General features: G+C 38.5%; 2 protein-coding genes across 7 annotated transcripts in view; one reads left to right on the top strand and one right to left on the bottom strand.

Annotated features, from left to right (window-relative positions):
* ears2 (glutamyl-tRNA synthetase 2, mitochondrial) overlaps nt 1–2,217 on the bottom strand; it is a 12,975-nt gene extending 10,758 nt beyond the window's left edge. The window contains exons 1-2 of one of the 6 annotated variants that reach the window (XM_013265187.3): nt 1,995–2,217; nt 334–392 (exon numbers count right to left, since the gene is read on the bottom strand). In XM_013265187.3, the coding sequence (XP_013120641.1) occupies nt 334–392; nt 1,995–2,028 (93 nt within the window). In that variant the 5' untranslated portion in view covers nt 2,029–2,217. Of the gene's footprint in view, nt 138–333; nt 393–1,994 lie in introns of those variants that run through there. The other 5 variants (XM_003456934.5, XM_013265188.3, XM_013265193.3 and 2 more) reach the window with 5 other exon arrangements.
* Nucleotides 2,218–13,533: 11,316 nt separating this feature from the next.
* The window catches only part of LOC102080602 (uncharacterized), a 34,530-nt gene continuing 21,666 nt past the window's right edge, over nt 13,534–26,397 (top strand). Inside the window, exons 1-11 of the mRNA XM_019360249.2 lie at nt 13,534–13,675; nt 16,750–16,847; nt 20,075–20,093; nt 20,222–20,255; nt 22,024–22,146; nt 22,373–22,572; nt 22,656–22,759; nt 23,722–23,834; nt 23,990–24,223; nt 24,349–24,423; nt 24,520–24,761. Of these exons, the coding sequence (XP_019215794.1) occupies nt 16,796–16,847; nt 20,075–20,093; nt 20,222–20,255; nt 22,024–22,146; nt 22,373–22,572; nt 22,656–22,759; nt 23,722–23,834; nt 23,990–24,223; nt 24,349–24,423; nt 24,520–24,761 (1,196 nt within the window). The 5' untranslated portion in view covers nt 13,534–13,675; nt 16,750–16,795. The remainder of the gene's footprint in view (nt 13,676–16,749; nt 16,848–20,074; nt 20,094–20,221; nt 20,256–22,023; nt 22,147–22,372; nt 22,573–22,655; nt 22,760–23,721; nt 23,835–23,989; nt 24,224–24,348; nt 24,424–24,519; nt 24,762–26,397) is intronic.

Here is a 26,397-nt window from a genome sequence, read left to right as displayed (position 1 = left end):
TGTTTATTACGTGAGTTACGTTCTTCTTCGTCGAAACTAAACCGGAAACGAGTCATTCAGACGTTAACCTCCTTACCGCCCCCTGTCGGAGGAGCGCTCGACTCTCCCTTTAGGTTTCTTTCAAGCGTTCCTGGTGGCACTACTGCCCTCTACAGCAGACTCTGGGTATAATTCAGTATCGCTTCATTTGGATGCAAAAATAAAAAATAAAAATGTTAAAAAAAAAAAAAAAATCTGTCTATATTAAATAATCGTGTAATGCGGATGTCTTTTATCAGGACAAGCTGTAAAGTTTATGAAAATATATGTAAATGTCTAAAATTGATGCCCTACTTCACATTTTCCAAAGCCGTCGTGCGGGGCAGGTTGTACTGACCTCCTGTACGGTGGCACTGAAAGGTCAAACGCAGTATAATTAAATAAGCAAATAGAAAAAAATAATACAGCAGAAGCACATAAAACACATCAGAAAGAGAAAATAAAACACCACAAAAGCACACATACAGAAAACAAAAAGAAAACTCACAAAACATAACTGTGATGTGATTTGGGGGAGACAACAATGTGAGGGAGCAGTGACAGGACAGTGAACTAACAGTAAAGGCTAATACCAAACATGTATATACAGTTTTAAATGACTCATGCAATTAAAACACACGTTACCTGCATCTTTTTCTTCCCCAAACACAGATGAATGCTCAGTTCTTTTAAGCGTGCCTCAGGGCAGTTCTTCAAAGCTGTTACGCCACATTATTGTCTCCCCAAAAACGCTTCCCTTGTGTTTTGTGTGTTTTTGGAACATTTTTGCTGGTATTTTCTTAAGTTGCACCCCAGAGCCTTATGTTTACACCTCTGTCTCGTGCCGACACTTTTTTCTTTGCAAAAGATTTTTTAAAAAGACAAAAAAAACCTTAGGGAAAGTTACAGGCTCCATGCAACATTATATTAATTAGAAAAATATGCCACATGTTCTCCCTATCCTATTACATTCAAGGGTGGCTGATATAATAAACCCTTCTCTCATCTCCTTTATACAGTTCGTTACATTAACAAATATTGAAACATAATAATAATAATAATAATAATAATAATAATAATAATAATAAAAATAATAATAATAATAATAATAAATTAAACTCTTTGTTCATTCGTTCAGCAAATACTCATGTACTGTTTCATGAGCCAAAACTTTCACAACACAATTTTATTTGCTCTCCTTCCAGCTCGTGGTGACCACACTAAGCACACAGTGAAATCATTTAACCTGAAGTGACTCTTTGTGATGTGACAGGGATCGCATGGTCCCCTGTCATTTGCTGCCTATACCATTATCATAATTATTTTGAGATATGGTTTATTTAATGGCACTTCTGCTTCTCTGAGGGGGAATGTCTTAATTTCTAAAACATCTAAACACCAGTTTAAATTATGTTTAAAGAAAACAAGCATCGAGAGTGATAATGGGTCTGAATATGGAAACAATGGGATAAATAAAAATGTTTCTGAGTCCTTACTGGAGACAACAGGAGAAGCTTGGCAGATGAAAAATGAATTGAAAACCTCAAGGAGACAGAGAGCCGGGGAACACCAGCAAAGAAAAGTGATAGCAGGGGACACCGCTGTAAGTCAGATGAGAAACAGCTGGGGAGTGATCATGAGGCCGTATGCCGAGGGAGCGCTAAGGTGATGTAGGTCAACAACAGATCTCTCACCTAAGAGACGCACAATCCCACATCTCATGGTTAACCTGTGTACTCACAACCACATTTCATGATTCATGGATGGATGCACTTTGAGATGCAGAGGTTGGTCCTGCAGCAACAGCATCAAAAATTAGGACTAAATTAGGTTCAATTAGAACATGAAACTGCTCCCAGTCTGTACCAACACTAGCAAAAAGTGATTCAATGTTAACCTGAGAGGATTGTGCAACATAACCGGAGGTTTCACATTGAAAGTAAATTGTAGTTTACAGTAAGTCACAGATACTTTACCAGCAACTCTTGTCGAAGACAGGAACGGGTACATAACAATGTGTACATCCACTTTTAGGTGTCAGACAAGAAGAGATATATAGTCTGGTAGGTGGAGCAGCTGCAGTTCCTGGTGCTGAGACAGGACAAGAAGTGCTTGGTGATGGATTTCACAAAGCAGGAACTCCAGCAACACTTGAGGGAAGATGAACAACTTTAATAATTGACCAACGCGTTTCGGCTTGTGGCCTTCATCAGGGTCATAGTAAAACATTGTAGAAAACCGCTTAAATACAAGACAGGAAACAGAAAAAAATTCAAATTAACCAGTCAAAACTTCATAGATAGGTCAGCTGACATATAATAGGTAGGTATTGGTTATTTGGTTAAGTCACGCCCAAGTAAATAGTGGACTAGATCATTAATGATGAGGAGGAGGGGGTGTGTGTGTGACATAACCCCCATATGTCTGAAAATAACACATGCATGAAATGCACACATTTACAATCTCTCATTGGGAGACAACATTGGTGCAACAACATCTTGAAATGTTGAGTAAGAAAACAAACGAAATAGGAGAAGACTAACAGAAAAACAAAAAAACAATATAAATATGTGAAGGCCATTCTTATGACATTTAACAATTTCCTTTCTGTGAACACTTTAACATACATGCGGCTTACTTGGTACACCAAACGAAACACATTCATTAAAAAGATAGAAACTGGGTCCCATTTTCACATATCAAAGCAGCATCTTTACATGAATCCTTCAGTAATTCTAAAGATGACAAAAAAGACTTTAATTCAATCTTTAATGCACTTAGGGAAGGTCTTTTGTTTTGCCATTTACACTTATGGATGTGGTATTTGCCCATAATTATTACCATATTGTGGAGCATGGAAAGTTCCTTAGATGGATCACCATTATTGTATAAAACCTGTGTTAGAGTCAGTGGGGTCATCCCATCTATTCTTACACTCAACCAGTCTACCAAATCCTGCCAAAAGTCAGTCGTTACTGAGCAGGAAAAAAAAAAACAAATGATCAATACTTTCTTCATTTTGTAAACAAAATCCACATGGCTCCACCTCAAACCCAAACCTTTTTTTAAGCATTTCAGCTGCTGGGTAATATCCGTTAATTATTTTAAATTGCATTTCTTTGACTTTGGGGGGGATAGGCCATTTTAAAAAGTGTGTATATTTGTTCGTTATTTTAACGTTACTCCCTTTTAATTTTGTGTTACTGTTAAAATCGTGAAATAATTCATTTTTAAATATTTTGTTTATGATTTTATTATTACACTTTTTATTAGTTAAAGGAATCTGATTTAGCTGTAAAGAAGGTAAACTAATTTGTCCCTTAGAGTAATATAAATAGCCTTGTATCAAATTTAACAGAGGTAAGGGGATCGCCTTACAAACCTTGTCATATTCTCTAAGGGAACACTGAATGCTAAACTTTGCATTGAAAACACCCACTGGGAGAAACTGCCCCTTTTCATCAAGTAAATCTGTTATAAAGATGATGTTTTTTTCATACCACTCTTTAATGAACAATGACTTCCTATTAATTGTAATGGTCCTGTTATTCCACAAGGTGGAGCAATGTGGCGTAAAGTTATGGGCAAAAACCATCTTCCAATAAGACAAGACCTGTTTATGATATTCTGACAGTTTCACAGGCAACTTCAATATATCAAAATCACATTTCAGGAGAAAATCCAACCCTCCCACCTTTTTGAAAATATTTTTAGGGATATGGTAAATGGGCTGCATTTGTATAGCGCTTTACTTAGTCCCTAAGGACCCCAAAGCGCTTTACACTACATTCAGTCATTCACCCATTCACACACACATTCACACACTGGTGATGGCAAGCTACATTGTAGCCACAGCTGCCCTGGGGCGCACTGACAGAGGTGAGGCTGCCGGACACTGGCGCCACCGGGCCCTCTGACCACGATTCCAGTGAAAAATGAAGTCAAATATCTAGGCATTTATTTAAATAAAGACATCAAAAATAGAGAGTCAAAACACCTAAAAGACAAACCCATATGGAGTCAGGTTTCAAGAGGAAGGCTTTTATCCGGTTTATTTTAAATACTCCAACCATTGATTGAAAATCAATTGTCTTTATACCACCTTTGGTGTAATCTTTGACAAGTTGTGATTTTTTAATGTAATGTGTTATATTGCGCCAAATGAATTGATAGATTATGGAGTTAATCTTTTTAATACTTTTTGGGGTAATGTATAATGAGTAAGCTGGATAAACCATCTTTGAGGCCCCCTCTGATTTGGATAATAGATTGCGTCCTCTTGTTAACCAATGATTTAGTGTTTTGGACATACCATCAATTTTGTCTTTTAGGTTTTTTGACTCTCTATTTTTGATGTCTTTATTTAAATAAATGCCTTGATATTTGACTTCATTTTTCACTGGAATCGTCCTCATGTTATTTTCCAAACAATCATAAAGTGGCAAAAGTTCACACTCTTTAGATTCAGACACAAGCCTGAAGCTTTAGAAAAAATTGAAATTACATTCAATGCTTTCTCAATTATTAATTTATCCTTTAAAAATATTAGTGTGTCATCTGCAAACTGACTTATTTTCAGTTCAGTATCAAAAATATTTATTCCTTCGATGTCTGAATGGTTCACGATGAGGTAGGCCATTAATTGAGTGCAAAGAATAAATAATTTTGGAGAAATTGGGCAACCCTGTCGAATTCCACGGAATACGTCTATCCTAGGTGTTATGCCTGGATTGAGCGAAACATAACTATAAATCTGCTTGTAGAACAGTTTGATCACTTTGCAAAATTTGTTTCCAAATCCAAAAAGTTCTAAAGATCTAAATAAAAAATTATGGTCTATTGAATCAAATGCTTTAAAAAAAGTCAATAAATAATATTAAACTTTCTGAATTAATAAAGGATCAGTAGTCAATCATATCTAATATTAATATTATGTTATTATGAATCTGCCTTCCTTTAATAAACGCTGATTGACACTCATCAATTAGTTTGGTTAAGACGCTCTTAATCCTATTTGCATATGCTAAGGCTAATAATTTGTAATCGTTACATAAAAGTGTTATGGGTCTCCAATTGTCTAGCACTTGTAAATTTTTGTTTGGTTTGGGCAATAAGGTTATTAATCCTGTTTTCATTGTTGGGGATAGTTCTTCATTTTTTAAACAATCCAAAAAGGCATTAAATAACAAATCTTTAATGTCTTGCCAAAAGGTTTTATAAAATTCAATCGTTAGGCCGTCAATTCCAGGCGATTTTCCATTTTTCATTTGTTTTAGAGCTGTTTCTAATTCGGATATATTCAAATCTTCTTCTAACCATATTTTATCTTCCTCTTCCAATTTTTTTACCTGGTCTTTAATCATATCAAAATAGATGTCTGCATTCTCTTTTTCAGTTCTTGGTTTATACAGATTACTATAGAATATGTTAATTTCCTCACTAATTTGGTTTGGTTCTTCTATCATAGTGCCACCCTTACTCAATTTAGTTATTTTTTTCTTTGTTTGTTTTGTTCAATCCACTTGGCTTTAGACCTTACTTATGCTCCTTTAGCCTTAATCAAGTACACCTCATCTAGTTGATTTTGTAAAGAATGTAAGCATTCTGACTCTTCTGCAGTCATACAAGGCTTACCACATAATAAATGTATTTGTTCAATTAGATTTTTCTGTTTACATATGCGTAGGGCAGACACTTTCTTTCCCGTTTCTATAGCTAGTTGTTTAACACTATATTTAAACCATTCCCATTTACTGACATTAGTCATCCTCATATTGTTAATTTCTAATTGAATTTTTTTAACTTGTGTACAGAAGTCTTTGTTTTGTAATAAACTATTGTTAAATTTCCATATGTTCTCAGATCTTTGTTGTTTACGTAGAGATAATGAGAGACTTATCAGACAATGATCAGTAAGTGGGGTTGATTGGGTTTCACATTTAGTAACATATGATGATACTGTTTGGGAGACAAGCCAATAATCTAGTCTTGAACATACGTTCTTATTTGTTGGACAAAACCAAGTGTATTTCTTCGTATTTGGGTTTGTCATCCTCCAATAACCCATGTTGTACAAAAGTCACAAATAATGCTATCGTGTTCTGGTTGTTTCCCTCTCTGTGGTTGCCTGTCAAGCCATGAGTTAGGTGCCAGGTTAAAATTGCCTCCAGTTATTACCTGGGTAGAACCATATGTATTACTCCAATTTGCAATTAATTTACTTAAGTTTGACATCATGTTTCTATTTAGAGACCTGTTATTGTATCCATACATGTTGATAAGAATAATTTTCTGTTCACAGACTTCTACCAACACCATGATCCAATGTCCCATTCCATCAATTTTATGATCAATAACCCTCCCTGCAAATTTGTTAAATAAAATCATCACTCCTGCTGAGTGAGTAGTACCATGTGAATAAAGAATACTTTCTCCCCATTGACGATTCCAAAACGTTTCCTCTTCCTTACTAGAATGTGTTTCTTGTAAAAACAGAATGTTTGCCTTAATTTCTTTGCAGAATAGAAACATGGCCTTACGTTTGACATTGTTTTTTAACCCTCGAACATTTAAAGAACTTAATAGAACAGCCATATATAACGTGGAGAAAAAAACCCAAAACCAAAACAAAATACAAAACAAGAACAGTATCAGCTTCTTTGGCACTTACCGTACTAGAAGAAAAGAGTGCTTGAAGCAGGAATAAACCTAGTGTCCTACATATGTCATCATAACAGTACTACCTCCTTTATATAAGAAGCAATTCTAGCTCTCTATAGCTCACATTTAACTAAGACATTGCTTTATGACCCTCTCATAGTTTTTATTTATTTTTAATATATATATATATATATATATATATATATATATATATATATTTTAGTTAACTTGTAGTGACTTTTTGAAGTGCATCTCACGGATCAATTCTTTTACCATCTATTATTGCATAACCCTCCTTCAGGAATGCTCTTCTGCCTTTGTTTCGAGCTTACTTACTGCACCTTGGGCCACAGCTTGATCCGAGCTTCACGGTCTTCTTTGGAGAAGTCCTCTTTAAATTTTATGTTCAGTTCTTTGCAGACCCTGGCCTCTTTGGATTTCCTCCATACTTCATCCCTAGCCGTCCTCATGCTGAACTGTATGATGATTGGTCTTGGCACCTTGTTGCTCACAGCATTGTCTTTCTTCCCCAGTCGGTGTACTGTATCAACCATGAGCTGCAGTTTTTCCACTGACACAGGAACCACTCTTGTTAGAATGCCGATCATTGTTTCGCGTGTATTCTCGTTTTCTTTCTCTGTCAGACCGAGTATTCTGAGGTCTCATCTTCTGCAGTACCGTGCACTCTCCAGACAGCTCTCCTTCAATTCTTTGTTTTCCTTTACCAGCGACTCCATCTTTGTCTTTAGCTTGTCAGTTTCCTCTCTGTTTTTTTGGGGGGGGGGTTGCCTGTGTGTTTACTTCAATGCGTTGTTCAAAGGCTTCCAACTTCTTGTCAAGCGAACCAAACCTTTCCTCACATCTTTTTGTGAAGCCAAGTAAAACTTCATATATATTCTCAATGCTCACCTGCTTCCCGGTAGTTTTGCTTTTCATTTTTGGGGGATTGGGCCTTGGTAACGGAGTGTGGTCACCCATGGGTCTTGCGATTTCTTGTTGAAGTTCCATCTCTTCTATATCTTTTTTTTTTTTTTTAAAGCCTTTATTTTCAAAATTCATGGCAAATTCACAAGCAAACAACACATAAAAAACTTTACATCAAAATATATGGCAATACACATAATAGTTTACAATAGATACATAAATATAAAATTTAAGTTAACCCCCCCCAAAAAAAGGAGAAAAAAAATTACTCAAACATTTTAACATTAATTATATCTTCAAAAGATCCCAAGGTAAAGGGCTATTCTTTTTTTATTCTAAGGTTTTCCTCCTTCTCAGGTCTGTAAGGATATTCTTGCACACAGCCACACTATCTACACACTATGTGAGTGTTAATGAGACACATGATAAGCCAAAAGAGGCGTCTTTTACTGTCGTACATTTTTTCTTTAAACAGACCATATTTTATAGCTTGTATGTTGTTATCAATTTCAAACCCCACTTTAATCATTTGCTGTCTGATCTCTACTGTTCATCTTCGGTACATCGTGACATTGGGCATTCTTTGGTGGTAACATAACAGCTCCACTGAACCACGGCTCTAACAGGGAGACGTCCAACAGAAATCAGCCACACCGTATCTCTCATATTTTCAGAGATTAATTTGTCATAGATATTTTTAACTATTAACGGGTATTCTTCTACGCCCACGTCCTTATATTTTATCTGTCCTTCATTATTTTTTATTATTAATTATATTATATACTTGTTTAGTGCATACTTGTGTCCAGTTAATGTTAAGGTCTTTCCACTATTCTGTAGTGTCGCCGAAAATAAGCTTATAATAAGGTATATTTGATCTAGCCCTACCTTTTAATTTTTCCCGTTGTGCTACATTACCTCTAATCCACGGAGTTTCCCTATTAAGAGCGCTAAAAACATTTTTAATAAACGGAATTCTCAAAGTGATGCGGAGATCTGGCGCACCCAATCCACCACACTCTTTGCCTGTATACATCAAGGTTCGTTTCGTTACCTCTCGGTTTGTTCCCCATATTAATTTAACACACAATTTGTTTAAAAGTAAAAGTGTTTTATGAGGAGGAAAAACCGTGGCAAGAAAAAGAAGTTTCGATACTATATGGGTTTTGACTATATTAACTCGCGCTTTATAATTAGTATTTTTATTTTCCCATTTGGCTACTTCTTCTTTAATTTCACATTCCTTCTTAGACCAGTTTAACAAACAGGGGTCCCCTTTGTTGATCCAAATTCCCAAGACTTTCATTTCGTCATTTACTTGTATATTTATTTTTGGCTTTTGTAATGAGGAACCAAACCACACGCCTTCTGTTTTTTCTGGGTTTAATTTTGCCCCTGATGCCAATTCATATTGTTTGAGGTAAAAATGGCCTGTATTTATATAGCGCTGTACTAGTCCCTAAGGACCCCAAAGTGCTTTACATACCCAGTCATTCACCCATTCACGCACAGGTGATGGCAAGCTACATTGTAGCCACAGCCACCCTGGGGCGCACTGACAGAGGCGAGGCTGCCGGACACTGGCGCCACCGGGCCCTCTGACCACCACCAGTAGGCAACGGGTGAAGTGTCTTGCCCAAGGACACAACGACCGAGACTGTCCGAGCCGGGGCTCGAACCGGCAACCTTCCGATTACAAGGCGAACTCCCAACTCTTGAGCCACGATCAAGAGTTACTTGAGAAAGTAACCTGTCTAACTCGTCCTGGTTCCTAATGATAACTGTAACATCATCGGCATAAGCCATCGCTGTCACTCTATAGCCGTCATTAAAACAGTATCCTTTAATATTAGGGTCATTATTGATTAGTTTCAATAAAGGATTGATGGCTAAAACATACAAAGCAGCGCTTAGCGGGCATCCCTGTTTCACTCCACACGAAGCATGGAATTGTTCGGTCAAACTTCCATTTACCTTGACTTGTATGATGGATTTCTTGTATAACAATTTTACCATTGCAATGAAACTGTCCGGTATCCCATAGGCTTTCATAACTGCCCATATATACGAATGAGAGAGATAATCAAATGCCTTCTTTTGATCTAAACCAAGAATAAAAAATTCAGAGTCTCTTCTGGAGTATATTACCTCTCTCAGGGTGCACAGATTATCCCACATCTGGCGACCTCTTCTATATCTTCCTCCTCACATGCTTCTTGCATAGCAGCAAGTTTGTAATCGTGATCGGAAAGGCTACCTGCTAGCTTGGGGTTAGCCATTTTTTTCGCTCTAGGTTTATCTTTGTGTCCGTCTGAGGGTCTTTCAAAGTAACTTCCAGGGGGTTTCGCTTGCCTTCTACTTACTTTTGGAGTAACTGTTTGTCAGTAAAGTACTTTTCAGGACATCAAAATCACGTTTCCTAATCAGACCCGCAGATTGTACAACCGCTTATTCGGCCCCCCCAAATATCAAGCGTGGTCCGGTGCACGCTTCGTGGTCCCATATATCCCACAATTCATAGCGCGGCGGTGGGTGTGGATAATTTCGCTGCAAAATACGGCAGAAGGGAGCGGCCAAAGAGTAAACTCTCAAAAGTAAGTACTGAATATTATGTCACTTATTTATGTGCGAATGTTTAATAATGAAGAACATTAAAACATTACTGTTGGCCACATGTCGGCAAAGTTATGTGACATTAGTGATGTTTGTACTTTCAGCATTAACTTGGTTTTAAAGCCTTAAAATATACGTCACCCATATAGTTGACCTTAGTCTTACAGAGAATGTGATGATTTTGTGGATAATTAAAGTCAGTCATATATCCACAAACACAACAAGCTGAAAGTCAGTGATGCTGCTCGGTTTGCAGTCCTGAATATCACGGCACAAGCAGGATTCACTGCACTGTTAATGTTAGCTGTGTTATATTGCTGCCTCTGTTCGGTGGTGTCGAGCCAAACGGACTTGTAACGTGTGTTTGAACGAGCTGACGGTTCACTCGTTAAGCTGAAAGAAAGATGCTTTAATCACAGGAGTCACACATGTGTCCACTGGACCATCTGGGAACTCTTCTTGTTTAGCACTCGTAATAACACGAACACTAAATCCTCCTTCTCTTGTGCTGTTTTGTAGCAGTGTGTACACCTGAGACTGTCACCTGTCTGTCTGTCCTGCACTCTCTCTCTGTTTCTTTCTCTCTGATTGTGGAATAAAAGTATGAACATGTATTTATAAGTTACACTTGTGTTTGAATCCTGCAGCTTATCACACATTTGATTTCCATGTGTGACAACTGCAAGTGTCCAGAGTGAGGACAGACTGAGGGACCCACTGCTGCACATCATCTGTGAGGCTTTGCACCCCTGATGATCCACCAGGACAAACTCAGCAGTGTGTGAGGAAGAGGAGGAGGAAGAGCCAGCAGCAGCTGACAGATGGAGAGAATAGACAGACTGTTCCCTGTTTGTGAAGGACTGCTAGGAAAGTTTAACATAACTAATTGTCTGTCCTGAATCAGTCTTATTAGGTAATGTTCAAATAATTTTATCATTCCAGTGTTTTCAGTGTGGGAGAAAGTACTCAGGGCCTTCAAGTTACACACTATGAAAGGCAGCAACAAGTTTAATGTCCAGAAACCTAAAGTATGTATCAGCAGCAGAATGGAGCTAAAAATAAATGTTTGTTTCAGTTCTATGAAGCTTTGAGTATTTTGGATTAGTAGCACTGCTGTGTTTGTTGCATCATATTGCTGTAATTGTTTATATGCTTTATATATTATGAGGTAAGTTGATCCATAGTGTTACATCATATTCTATAAGGATGTTATGTGTTTGTTTACTTTCTGCCCAGTTTGACCCATTTAGCAGAAGTCAGCCTGTTTAAGGCTCTGATATCTATTCTGTATGACTTAAAGCAGTTATGACATGGTCTGATTTTCTCACCCAATAAAAGAATATTTAATATATCAGTCTACTCTTCATTTTATCAGAAACAGTTATCATAGCTTGTACATTTTCTTTTTACACATATATGTAAGCATTGAGCCAAATGTAATAATGCCAACATATTAAATGAATATTTGTCTCTTATATATAATACATCTATATATACACTGTCAAAGAGACTTGTCTTTGAGTGAAGATTTAAGGTGATTGGAAATATAAATAACTGCAACTTGAATCTTTGACACAGAGTTCAAGCTCACTGCTGTAATATATCATAATAATCTGACAATAAATATAATATTGGCCATATTATATTTACATTACCAAAGTGAGATGATTTTAGTCTCATGAACAACATTAGCTAATTGTTATTTACTAACTAATCTTAAAATGACTGTTCAGTACAGAAATGAAGCCCAACAATTATGTTTTTACAGTCCCGTGGTCTCAGCCTCAGATACTCAACTAATCAAAGTGATGTCCCATTTCACAAGCCTCTCACTTCCGCACTTCTCGTACTTCCTAGTAGTACGCGAACTGCTCGTACTCCGAAGCGTGCGGTCGCTGGATCAGTGTTGCCAACTTAGTGACTTTGTCGCTATATTTAGCGAGTTTTCAGGCCCCTTTAGCGACTTTTTTTCTAAAAAGCGACTAGCGACAAATCTGGCGACTTTTTCTGGTGTTATTGGAGACTTATTTATGACGACTTTTTGACGTGAAAGCGCGTATCGCTTTACTCTCAACAAGCAGCGCGTGCTGCCGTGGGCACCTCGCCCGTTCCAAAGCGCTCGCGAGCAGAGGATAGTCCTCCCCCAGCTGCTATCAGGGCAGATGTTCACACCTATGCGTCCAAACTGCAAATGAATCGCGCATGAGCAAAGCCGCTGCTCCCGCACTGACTGTAACGCAGTCAGTTCTTCTTTTACTCTAATGCTGTTTTGTGGACCACAAGGTTTAAAACTACTTATAAACACACACTCACACACACAAAGTAACTCCACCAGAGTGCCTATTTCGGGTCACTTTTGCCGGTCCAAGCCCGGGTAAAGGAGCAGGGTAGGAATTGTGACATTAAAAAAAAACAATAATTGCTAAAAGAAATGTAATTTGTAGTTCTAAATAAACTCTAAATGCATTTAGGACGTTTTTTACTCACTTTATGTCTCTTCCACGATGTTATTTCTCTCTCCAACAACGTAGGTAGGTTACAATTACATTAGCATGACCAATTATGCAAATTAGGCGATGACGTCATTTAGCGACTTATAGCGACTTTTAGGACAACCAATAGCGATTTTCTTTACTGAGGAGTTGGCAACACTGCGCTGGATTGGGACACAGCCTCAGTCTGACTCTGTATAAGCCCTAATAGTGTACTGACACCACAGAAGGGAATATAACAATGTTCTCACTGTACCAGTCAGACGAAACGATGTTTCCTGAATAAATCTCCTCTGGTAAAAACTGTCTTCTTTTCTCTTTTCTGCCAAAGAGCAGCAAACCAGTTTAACTGGATCTGCGTGTGCGTGCTATGCTGTGTACGTGTTTGTGATAAATCACAACAGGCAAATAAAGCCTCTCAAAGCCCAAAATAACTTGTTTTCAAAATGTTGGACGCAACATTAACTGTACATATCTTAATTTTACAGTGCCTGGGCAGAGTGAACGGCAAAAGTTACTATGTACAGAGGAAAGCCTGAAGACGGATAAAATCTCTTTTTCATTGTTGGGAAAAATGTGTCTTGGTGTCTGCACCAAGTTGACAAGAAATCCAAAAACAAATAAAGCGAAAGTGCAACCTGCTATTCAGAAATAACTTTATGCCGTTTGCCTTTTTTTCCCTGTCTTTTTCCTCCACTTTATACAGACATTCATACACAAAGCAGCAGATCACATGCCGTCATCTTCATAAAAGCTCTGATTACAGTATAATACACGCCCTACAAAAAAAGAAAAAGAAAAAGGGCAGGACTCTTGAGCAACAGGTAGGATTCAGCCATCATCACTGGTGTCACAGTCACAAGGAAACGCACCCATCACTCGTGCGCCGGTGCCTCAAGTGTCAGGAGACAGTGTTTAACAGAGGTGATTTACAAGACCTGAACAACTCTACCTACAGACCTGATCTGGTAAGAAATCTGGCTTTAATTTGATTTGCTGTTATATCATTTTAAGTTCCTAGCCAGCCCTGAAACTCCATCAAAGGGACATATTGCTCATTTTAAAGCTTATCACAGACTTAACTCATAGATCTACTTCTATTCAAGAGATGTTTAATCACTGCTGTATGTAGGCTTGTTATTCAGTAGCAAACAGATGCAGATAAAGCAGAAAATCCCTTCAGCTCATAATAATTTGGTCCTTCTTGCCCTGTGAGTCTGTAGCTCCAGTGAAAATGTGCTATTTGGGGATTTCATGCATGGGAATAACAGCTACCTTATTAAACTGAGTCTTCAGGTCGGTGGGTTATCCTCGAAGAAGAGGCATCTCTGTGCTCTTTACAGTGGTACCAATAAAAAATATGACTTTCTAAAGGGGATCAAAAGATTTTACTCTTGTTCATAAGAAAATATACTGCATTCAAAAAGCTTTAAACACAGAAGCAGGAAAATATAATTCAACTTGCATACAGCAAATGGTACAAATTATTACACGTCTATAAGTAAAGCATAAAAAACAAATTGCTTACTTGTTTTTACTTATTTTCACTCAAACATAAAAGCATTCTTCAGCGAGGATGGGTTGTGTTATTGTTTCACTTTTCTTATTCTCTGTTTTACTCTGTCTAACGGTTCAGATGTGTGCAGATAACAATGCAATACTATTTGCTTTTTATATCTTAAGCTAACATTTAGAATAACAACTCTGAAATTTTTTTTTTTTTTTTTATATTAAATGTGTTTGTTTTTAATTATATGTGAATTTGGCCAACATTGTGTAACCAGCATTAAAGTTCTAAAGTTTTCCAACACATTCACACCCCTTCTGTTAATCTGTGTCTTTGAAAATAGCAAATTATTCACAAAGTGTCTCAGTGGTGTTGGTCTTTCAGTCGGCAGGCGTACAAAGGGCTGAGGAGGAGGACTGATACTGAGCAAACATTTAAACCTTAAATCATCATTTGTTCTTGCACACTGATGTATGTTGCAACACATGATGAGGCATCAACAGGGCGAGAGTTTTCGGGGGAACCAATTCATAGGATGTAAACTGCAATTTATCTATAACATTATAGGTTTTTCTCTTCTTTTATTAACTAATTGCATTTTGACTGTTGCTGGATTAGAGGAGGTCGTTGTGTATGGCATGAGTAAAAATCTAAATCTACTTTTATTTTTTTTAATTTAATTTCTACCACATAATCACTCAGAGGCCAGCATCAAATCAACCCGTGGGGTTTTCTCCCAGCTTTCCTTTCCTATCAACATAAATACATAAATAAAGGCAAAAAAACAACAACAATCCCCCAAAAACACATGAAATAAATCGAGTATTCATTTTTCAGGCAGCCCAGCATATTTGTGCGTGCTGGTAATGAATCAGAGCCACACAAGTGTTCTAGTACTGTAATCACGATGACATAACTGGGTTAATATAGTCCATCCATCCATTCGCTTCCGCTTATCCTTTTCAGGGTCGCGGGGGGCGCTGGAGCCTATGTCAGCTGTCATAGAGGCGGGGTACACCCTGGACAGGTCGCCAGTCTGTCTGTCGCAGGGCTAACACACAGAGACAGACAACCATTCGCACTCACGTTCACTCCCGCATTCACACCTGTGGGCAATTTAGATTAGTCAATTAACCTAAGCCCACAAACTGCATGTCTTTGGACGGTGGGAGGAAGCCGGTGTACCCGGGGAGAACCCACGCAAACACGGGGAGAACATGCAAACTCCACACAGAAAGACCTGATGGTGGAATAGAACTCAGGACCTTCTTGCTGTGCGGCAACAGTGCTAACCACCGTGCCAGCGTGCCGCGCGGGTTAATATAGTGTTTTTTAAAAAAAGAAAAAAGTTGAGAAAACTGAAGTGTTGTCTCATGAAGGATGTCTGGTGTACAAATCAAACCAAGTTTTATCATCACCTCACAGGAAAATTGGAATAAAGTGAACAAGAAACTTCAAATTTACAGAAGTCTTGTAAAATTAAAAATAACAGTTAAAAAGCTAAATAAGTCATGTTGTGTGAGTGTGCGGCCACTTTGTGGAAACAAACAAACCTCCCACATGCAGATAAAAGCTGCTCCTTATAAAGTTATCGCATGTATATTGATAAAGCTTTTGGTCACTATATCAAACCCCTTTCAGAAGAGTTGACATGTAGATGAAGGCACATGTTTAGTCTGAGTGACTAACACATTTCTCTCTTCATGGCTAATGTGTGAAGGAGCAGCATTTACAGATACCAGCATGATTCTAAATATTGCATGCAGGTGTCAGATTAATAACACTGATATAATCTGACACTGTTTTATGTGTTTCTCAAGGAACAGAAGCAAGTGCCTAACATTGGCTTTCATGACCATGCGTAACAATGAAGTCATCAGTGCATTGTCTGTTTTCACCGCACCCAAACAGAAGTACAGTTCTGTGAAAAGATTCTTTGTTTTTGCAACAGCACCGAGCAGCAGATTTAGATACAGTTTCATCATCTCTGAAGGAAATCGCCACAAAAGTCAAAATTAGAACATTTTTTTAAAGGAATTACTCTACTAGTTATGACAATCTGCAATGTGTTTTAAGAGGAGGGTCATGTGAATGTTGTCTTTGTTTTCATTCTTATAAGCTGTGTGAGGTAGGGTTTCAGCATTCCTTCCACTGATACGTCAATTCTCTCATCATGCTTTAATGTCGCCATGTTAAAGGTAACTTTATGTGGCTGCATGTAAGACTTCTAACAGCCACTCCCTGATTGCTTTCAGCCACTAAACACACAGGCATGAGAGTGAAAGGTCAGTAATGGACTGACTTTTCATTGTTTGCCTAAAAAGATTGGTTATATAACGTTTAAAGCTTTAGATGGCTTGAGCCACAAGTTACAAATGATCTTACCAAGATCATTTGTGACATACAGCACTTTGGCACTGAGTGTCAGTTGTTTTAACATCCTGATCATTAATCCACCTGCTAGTTATGTGATCCCTGTGATCCCTGTAATGTCTAGACTACTGTGTCACTTGCTTTCTCTTCTTCTCTCCCCAGTGATTTTCAACACAAAGCCCTCACATCTCATGAGACTGGTTGCATTATGAGAGCACATTACCTGTTCCTATTGATTTACCTACTGGAGAGCTCCTTTGGTAAGAGCAAGTTTTGTGTCTTTAATATATGAGAGTCGCCAGCTCATTAAAGGGAAAGACTGTTGGCATGACTGGAAAAAAAATCTCCCAAAGTGACAATAAATGATCTCATTATAATTGTTGCTGAGATATTTTCATGTCCCTTTATTCACCATGACCTATGAATCATAAGGAACATGACTATTGTGGACCCACAAACATGCTGTACGTCCTGCTGTGGTAAATATTTACTAGAACAATAAATGTGCATTGATCCACACGAGCTTTATTTGCTCAAGTTTGCTGGCTAAAAACTATCTCGCCAGAGGGAGGAAGTTACTATAGGTTACTCAGCCGATGTGCAAAGCTGACCCTTTACATAATATTTACATAAGACCGATGGTCATTTTGCCTCAGACAGGGTTTTTTATCACTGGATTAAGAAACCTACACATTATACACTTTATACACTATAATCTAAAATTAACGTATTAATATTTATAAGATAATATAGTTTTTTCCTTTAAAAAAAAATCCCACTCATGTTCAAGTGGCTCATGAACTTCTTCAAGTGTCAACTTCAAACACAAGTAACAGTGCTTTTGATGAGGACTATTTTCAGCTGTGGATTTATACATATTTGTTTTTTAATGACACCTGTATTTATTTAAGCCATGAATAATGACGTATGTGAGAATGAGTCAAAATGATGCAACAACGGTGCGGTTCATGGGTGTGTTTAGGTAGTTTCTGGACAACAATAAAAGGCATAAGCAGAGAAATAAGACGAACAATAGGTTATTTCTTAGGCTACGCTCACACTGCATGCGAAAGCGCATTAAATCCGTCTTTTACGTCACTGACACAAGACAGACGCCAATTATCAGCGCCGGAGAAGCGCCCGAGAAGACATCGCGAACGCTTCCTGGCCATCCAGTGTAGATGTCAGTGAAACTGTTGGGAAGACAACGTGAACATTTTATTTGTACTGTATAATCTGCAGATTCTGACAGAAATCTGCAACTATCCTTTGAAGCACCGCTCCTCTCTAAAACAGCAATAAGGATCATTATTAGGTTATTTACATTATTATGTAAATAACAGAATAATTTAAAGCAAAAACTGGGAAACGTAAAGTCCGAAGTCTTTATATTAAGGGCCATCAGTCAAACAACGTTGTTTGCTCTGGGTCTAAACAGAGCGCGTGGTGTGTGACGTCTTCTTTTGCGCATGCGGGCCGCTTTGAGCGTTCACACTAGAGCGTGTTTGCTGTCGCATTTTATTTGTAGTGTAAACAAGCAGACAAAAAAATCGGAATTGAGCAATCAATTCTTTCCATTAGCTTTACTGAAAATGTTTTTTTTTTTTTTTTTTATCGTTTTACTGTTTATATTTTATGCTTTGTACGGTGACCTTGGGTTTTAGACAGGTGCCCACAAATCAAATGTATTATTATTATTATTATTATTATTATCATTATCATTATTATTATTATTATTATTATTATTATTATTATTATTATTACAAAACCAAAGACGGTTTGCCCAAATATTATTTCAGCAGCATGATTTTAAAGCTACATGCTCCTTCTTGCTGATTTTGTGAGGTATTGTTGACAGTTTCAATATTTGTCTGTAGCCAGTCTCTTAGAACAGAATAGGAGCTTTTTTTTTTAACATCAGCATTTTAATAATATACAATCTTACGAGAAAATAAACATTATATTATTTTAATCAACAAACATATACAACTCTAGGTGGTTTTTGATGCACTTCTACAGCCTCATTAACCTGGGACTTTGTGTAAAATTGTAATTGAGGGCTGTGGATTGCAAAGTTACATGGCAAATATGAAAGTTTAAGGGGCTGAATGTTCAACCCAAAGTGGGCTTTAATAACCAAAATAAGTCTAATACAACAACATCCAACAGAAAAATCCAGAGAAAAAACCAAGAAGGAAACGCTGATAGAACGAAACACAGATAAGAAACTCAAGGTATGAGCTGAAACTAATTCAAAACTAGTACTAGAACAAGCATCCACAACTCTGGGCAAGAAACAACTCAAACAGTACAATAAAACTAAAACTCACCACACGAGAATATCAATGAGATCATGAACTGAAACACAAGATTGCAGAAGCTTCAGAAAGAAAAAGATTCAATAAGATTACAAGAAATCAAACTCACTATAAGAAAACTAAAGAAATCTCATCGGAGAAAAGAAGGCAACTGGAATAAATCCTCAGTTGCCTTCTTTTAAGCACTCAAGGCTAAAAGGAAGTCAAAACTTCAAACACTGGAATACTAAAACCCAAACTCAAATCTAAGTATGAAAATTCTCAGAAATTCAGAAAAACTCAGAAAACCCTGGGATCATTAATTTACCATTATGGGACATGTTTACCACTTTGTTGGACTGCCTCTTCCTTTAATAAGACTTTGTAAGTATTTGGGAGCTGACGACAGAAGCCAAAGGTTCTCCATTCTTGCTCAGGTATTTCCCCTTTAGCACCCGGACTCGTTTACTGCCGAGCCCTTCTGCTATAATATGTGCAGCATTTAGGTTGATACTTTGTTGGTATCACGCCATCGGCCAGAGGGGCCGATGGCGCAATATGGCAGCTTCGCCTCTGTCAGTCTGCCCCAGGGCAGCTGTGGCTACAACAGTAGCTGCCTCCACCAGTGTGTGAATGTGAGAGTGAATGAATAGTGGCATTGTAAAGCGCTTTGGGTGCCTTGAAAAGCGCTATATGAAATCCAATCCATTATCATTATTATTATTAAAATAAGCCTTCGATGTCATTTGGATGGTGGCGTCAGTGGTGCCTTCGCAGATGTGAAAGTTCCACCTGCCATGTGTACTAATGATTCCAGTGCAGCACGTTTATTTTTCAGCCCAGTCTCTTGTGCACAGAGACTCATCTGGATTGAATCTTTTAAACATGGACCATAAATGAAGAAGTTACACTGATGAGCATTATGCTTAACTTGTTCTCACAGAGTGGTGAACCCCTCCCATGTGTACTTCTGAAAAATTCAAACCAAATCCTTCATACCTAATCATGTCACTACAACCTTTTAATCAGAGATTTAAAAAACAGGAACATTTCTCAGTTTCAACATTTGATGCTATTTCCTGACTAAATTTGTATTAAAAATAGGTCTTAAATAATTTCCAAACACTGCTGTTTAAACAAGTTTTGGTAAAATTGCAATGCTAACATTCAACTCTGTCTTATCCCAACAGCAGGATCCAGTGCACAGAGGTAAGATCAGGAAATAGAAACACACATAATATTTACACTTGTAAGTTTCACACTCTTCTAAATGCAGTAACCTATATAATCTTTCTTTATTTTAAATGCTTGTCTTGTTGCATTGGTGGATCTTGCAGTAATGCAGTATGCACAAAAGATACCTGCGCACAGGTTAGTGTAACTGTAGCACAACACAACACAAAGCTACAAGTACAGACATCATATTGTTATTGCTGTCTATTCTTTTAAAACATTTTTCCTTGCAACAGATGTTCAGCTGACTTTGAATATATGCAAATGGTCAGTGTGGCTAGAACATTATGTTGTTAGTGTGGCTGCGGCTTCCCGGGTACTGCCACGAGATTCTTGTTATGACTACAGTTGTCAAACTGCCCAAATCACATACCAAAAAGATCAAGATCAGCTCATGACCTGTTCACATCGGTGATTAGGCACATTTTTCACTGAGCTTGAAAAAATTAAATTGAAGAGTGACTGTGAAAACATTAGGAAGTGCACTGGTGTGGTTAAACATCTCAAACAATAGATTTCCCAGTATTTGATCTGAGTATGGCGAAATGCTTTGTCATATTAAGAAACTCGTCAAAGGTTTTTATTCATTTCTTTCCATATGTCGTCATACAGAGAACATAATATAGTATTTTTTATCAGGAGGTGGCAAAGGGAGTTTTTCCTTCCCATTGTCACCAAGCGCTTGCTCATAAGGGCTTGTCTGATTGTTGCGCTTTTGTTGTTGTAATAATATTCATTATAAACTTTATTTCTATAGCACCTTTTTAAAACCAGAGTTACAAAGTGAATCCCAAAATTTGTCAAAAAATATGAATCTATTCTGTCCCACTTTAAAGTATGACAAAGAAAATGCAAAACTAAATACATAATTAATATGATTATTTACACATGTGGTTGTAAGAGAATACTGCAGTGTAGAAACATTGAGTAGGTATTGTAACAAAACCAGACTGATTTTTATCTGGTAATATCAAAACGATGTTTCATGACAAATATTTTAAATAACTAGGTTTTTCTTTTTTTCTGTGTTATCTGTGAATAAGTTTTATTTCTAAATGAATAACTTCTACTTTAATTACTTTTATTTTTTGACATATCCTGTTTTTAGAGCATTAAGTAAATGTTGTAAAAAGATTAACCTTGCTCGCTAGCAGCTAAACTAACTACACTACCCTATTATAAGTACAGGAGACTGTTTACAGCTAGAAAATATTTGGTGGCATAAATCTCACAGCATAGCATAATATTCTATTTGTGCCAATTTGCAGCCAATTTCAGCTCAAACCTTGCTAACATATGTATCTGACCAAAATCTGCCCTAGCTAACTGGAAGCTAACTGCAAACTGGAAGCTAATCAAATGAAGCATTTTTATATATGTATATGTATATAATAGCAGCTCAGCATAGATTCAGCATACTCCAGATTTTCTCAAAAGGCTATCTGTACCCTTAAATCAGATACCCTTGCCATCATCTATGGTGGGAAGCTGTTGTTAAAACTTAAAGACAACAGTAACTTCAGGACTTCTGATATAGCCACATTTAAAAACAAAGTCTGTATATATTTTGCTATAATAATTCTGAACATTATCTTATTTTATCAGTGCTGTATAAAAAACTTACTTTACATAATAAGGCCTTCAGTGTGGCGCTGTGATATTATTATTATCCTTTATGCTGCAGCCATAATACAGCAATTGTCCTTGCAGTTTCCCTTGAGTAAAGTATTGATATGTACAAATATTGGAGAGGCATTATTAATCACCCAGCCAAGCTATCAATGTAATGAATCACAATCAGACAATCAGACAAGCACAATTAATCTCATTGCTTTTGCTTTGTAGTTATTGAAATCAGGTTTTTGTTCCCGTCTTACTAATTTTTCCACTTGTCATAAATTCCAAGGGCCCAGATGCCACCTCGAACTTCTTACAGTGTGTGGGCCTGCCTCCAACAGACACGGGGGCAGATGAAATGCGAAAGCTGAAAGGAATTCTTGAAGCCACAATGGATGTGTACACGTTTATGGTATGACGTCAACAAGCATTCAACAGTTGCTACACATTCCATTATGACCAGTCAGGGATGGAATAAGTTTGTTTTTTGTATTTTGCCATGTCACAACACTGACATTATTTGTTGGGCACTAACTTATAAATCCTGTTAACAATAAGTTATATGTAACCAGGTGAATGCTGATTAGCTTTTTGGTGAAACATGCGAGTATAAAGCCTCTCCATCACTGTTGCCACAGAAATCAAGCATGGCAAGCGGACCAATTTTGAGCGTGGAGGGCGCTCTGGAATTAGACTTGGCAGCAGACCCTCTACAGAATCAAGATCTGGTCAAGATGTGGATGGAGGTCAACATGAAACCGCTGCTGAAATCCATCACCAAGCAGTTCTTGTCCTGTCTCAGCACCAGGAACTTCAGCTGCTCCACCTACCAGACTGTGTATGTCTCTTACTGTCCTCGTCTTTGTCCATGTCATTTTTGGATTTTATGACAATAACCCAACATCCCAACTCTCCTTTCAGAGTGGAGGAGCTCAGTCAACACTATTCTGAGATGGATCCAGTCAGGCAAAAGTGGATCTACACATTCTTTATGTACCCGTTCCTGTCTTCAGCAACAGTTGATGGTAAAGTGTCTAATACCAATAACTGTGACTCCCTATAAACTAAACTTTACTTTCAGTAGAGAATCTCCACTTATGGCACACGGTCCTCTGAGGCTAACATTAGACTAGGAACAGTTTAATGTTCATATAAGCCCTAATTTATCATAACTGCTGCTATAGACCTTAGCATTTTATTAAGATTTACTTGCTATTTACATATTTACAACTCAAAGCCATGCAGGTTTTTTCTAAAAGTGTCTCCTTTAAGTTACGTAACCCTCAACAACTATCACAAGCAACAAAGTTGCATATTGCTTGTACAGGCATGGAGACAGCACATCACACTGAAAGTCTATTAGCTTAGCATCTAACCATTTACTGCGGTTTGCTAAGGTGGGTGTGGATGCGTTCAAAACAACAAATACATTGTGATTATACAACATTTGTAGACAGAACGAACAAATAGAAACAGTGTTTAAAGTGTTCCCTAAGGAAACAAAGGCTTTTACAAAAAGAGGAGGCACCAAAACCACTAGATTTGGAGCAGTGACCCCCCCAGCAGGGAACACATAAGCGGAGAATGTGGTGGGGATTGCATTCTTCTGTGATAAAGAGGAGAATCATTGTCCAGAAGTTAAACAACAGAGTACAGGGTCAAAGTGCAGCCAGGACTAATGTGTTTTGTACCATAATTAAGTTATTTGGAGGTTTAAAAAATGGATAAAACCACATTTAGAGGCAAAAAAAGTTAGTAGGATGTAAGATGTGGTCCATAACCCAGCAGAGGTTTGACTTTATAAAAAGGCTCATATTAGAGAATAAAACATCACAACCATCCGAGTGTTCCTGCTCTACATTTTACTAAAATATATTTGCAGTTTTTATTTTAGACAAACTGCATTTGTTAAAGCACAATTAAAGTCTAAATTTAATCAAATGTTCAAATATCGGAGCTAACTTATCATCGTGCGATCTCTGTGCAGGCTGTGTGAGGCCAGATGAGAGCAGTGCGGAGTGGCTGATGAAGAACTTTGGTGCCTTCAGTGTCATGGCCCGCATGAAGGACTTTTCAGCGCTCAACGTGGTCTTCAGTGGAGTGAGTTAAACTGAGCCTTATTTAAGATTTTAGACATTATAAACTCCTGTTTTTATGGTGATCTAGACACTACTGAGAACTCCACCACACTGAGTATCACTGCTCCACTTCCTGTTCTTCTTCTCTTACTCCTTTTTTTTTTCTTTCAACCACAGCTGGAGGTTCTTAACTTGTTGTCTCCAGCACAAAAGGCCGAGCTGCTCATGAGCCCTGAGGTTGCCAATTTAGACAATGGCACATTAGCTCTGGTCTTCCACAGTCTGCTAACAGGGGAATCTGGCCCATCACCCACTGATGGCCCGGGATGGGGTCCCAAATGGACAACCCCTGGGTACCCACCCTCCTATCCAGTACAGCTGTCACATAACCATCAGCCAGGCCTCCAACAGGTACAGTAACAGGATGTGCATCCACCTGCAAAAATAATTAAATATGTTTTCATCTCTAGAAAAAATATTAATAAAAGAGTTCAATTGTGTAAAATCTAACAACCTCTGCTTCATTGCACATCCAGGTCGTGAATGGATTCATGTCAGCCTTCAAACCCATCGGGAGCTTTGTTCATAATTTTGTGTCCTTCACACGTGAGGTACACAAACACACACACTCATGTGTTGCCTCTCTCTAACCTGTCTAAATAGCTCTACAGCAAGTAAAAAAAATGACCTCTGACCTGTTTTTCCAGAGAGATGCGTCAAATATAAAAAGCACCACTTTGACCCAGTTCCTGCTCAACTGGACTCTGTCTGAGCTGGCTGGCAAATACCGGCAGCCAAATGCATCTGTGGTCCCAGAGGGACCTCAGTTTGATGTGACAAATGTGGCAGACTGGTATGATTATGTTGTGAAGCCGCTGTTACGGAGGTTTTTGCCCAATGAAGAACTCCTGATGCATGAAAACATCACGCTCGCTTTCCACGAAGTGTTGTAAGTCAGGCATTCCTCATTTACATTAATGGCTTCCAATGAAGACAGGACAAGGGTTTAAAAATAGCACAAGCAATAAATCAATAATGCATCAGCAGCTCTACAGCTCTATTATATCCAGCAAAGCTCTGTTAAGCCTGTTTTAGCTTGTTTTTGTTACACTGTGTATTGACACCATTCTCTTTGCTATGTTTTTAAAAGCTCAATTTCTTCTTACGCATTAGTGCAGACTGAAATTAAACTAAAAGTGGAGAAAATGCTATTGGAAAGCCAGTCTGACACAAAAAAACTTAAATAAATACCACAGTAATTAGCAATCAGAGGTTTTAACACCATTTAGTAATTAAGTAATTATCTCGTTACAAAATGTGAGAATATGTATAACACCCAGCACGCCCCTGCGGGCGGTTTATCCTTCAAGCTTGGGTCCTCTACCAGAGGCCTGGGAGCTTGAGGGTCCTGCGCAGTATCTTAGCTGTTCCCAGGACTGTGCTCTTCTGGACAGAGATCTCCGATGTTGTTCCCAGGATCTGCTGGAGCCACTCGCCTAGCTTGGGAGTCACTGCACCTAGTGCTCCGATTACCACGGGGACCACCGTTACATTCACCCTCCACATCCTCTCGAGCTCTTCTCTGAGCCCTTGGTATTTCTCCAGCTTCTCGTGTTCCTTCTTTCTGATATTGCTGTCATTCGGAACCGCTACATTCTTCTGTTTGTCTACCACCACTATGTCCGGTTGGTTAGCCACCACCATTTTGTCCGTCTGTATCTGGAAGTCCCACAGGATCTTAGCTCAGTCATTCTCCACCACCCTTGGGGGCATCTCCCATTTTGACCTCAGAACTTCCAGGCCATATTCGGCACAGATGTTTCTGTATACTATGCCGGCCACTTGGTTATGGCGCTCCATGTATGCCCTGCCTGCTAGCATCTTGCACCCTGCTGTTATGTGCTGGATTGTCTCTGGGGCATCTTTACACAGCCTGCACCTGGGGTCTTGCCTGGTGTGATAGACCCCAGCCTCTATGGATCTTGTGCTCAGAGCTTGTTCCTGTGCTGCCATGATTAGTGCCTCTGTGCTGTCTTTCAGTCCAGCTTTGTCCAGCCACTGGTAGGATTTCTGGATATCAGCCACCTCCTCTATCTGCTGGTGGTACATACCGTGCAGGGGCCTGTCCTTCCATGATGGTTCCTCGTCTCCCTCCTCTTTCTTGGGTTTCTGCTGCCTGAGGTATTCACTGAGCACTCGGTCAGTTGGGGCCATCTTCCCAATATATTCTTGGATGTTCGTTGTCTCATCCTGGACTGTGGTGCTGACACTCACCAGTCCCCGGCCCCCTTCCTTCCGCTTAGCGTACAGCCTCAGGGTGCTGGACTTGGGGTGAAACCCTCCATGCATGGTAAGGAGCTTTCTTGTCTTTATGTCAGTGGCTTCTATCTCCTCCTTTGGCCAACTTATTATCCCAGCTGGGTACCTGATCACGGGCAGGGCGTAGGTGTTGATAGCCCGGATCTTGTTCTTACCGTTCAGCTGACTCCTCAGGACTTGCCTGAACCTCTGCAGGTACTTGGTGGTTGCAGCTTTCCTAACGGCCTCTTCATGGTTCCCATTCGCCTGCGGGATCCCCAGGTACT

The sequence above is a fragment of the Oreochromis niloticus genome, linkage group LG6, assembly GCF_001858045.2.
Source record: "Oreochromis niloticus isolate F11D_XX linkage group LG6, O_niloticus_UMD_NMBU, whole genome shotgun sequence".
NCBI lineage: Eukaryota > Metazoa > Chordata > Actinopteri > Cichliformes > Cichlidae > Oreochromis > Oreochromis niloticus.
Note: the sequence above shows the minus strand (reverse complement) of the source record. Positions and strands in the feature narration are given on the sequence as shown.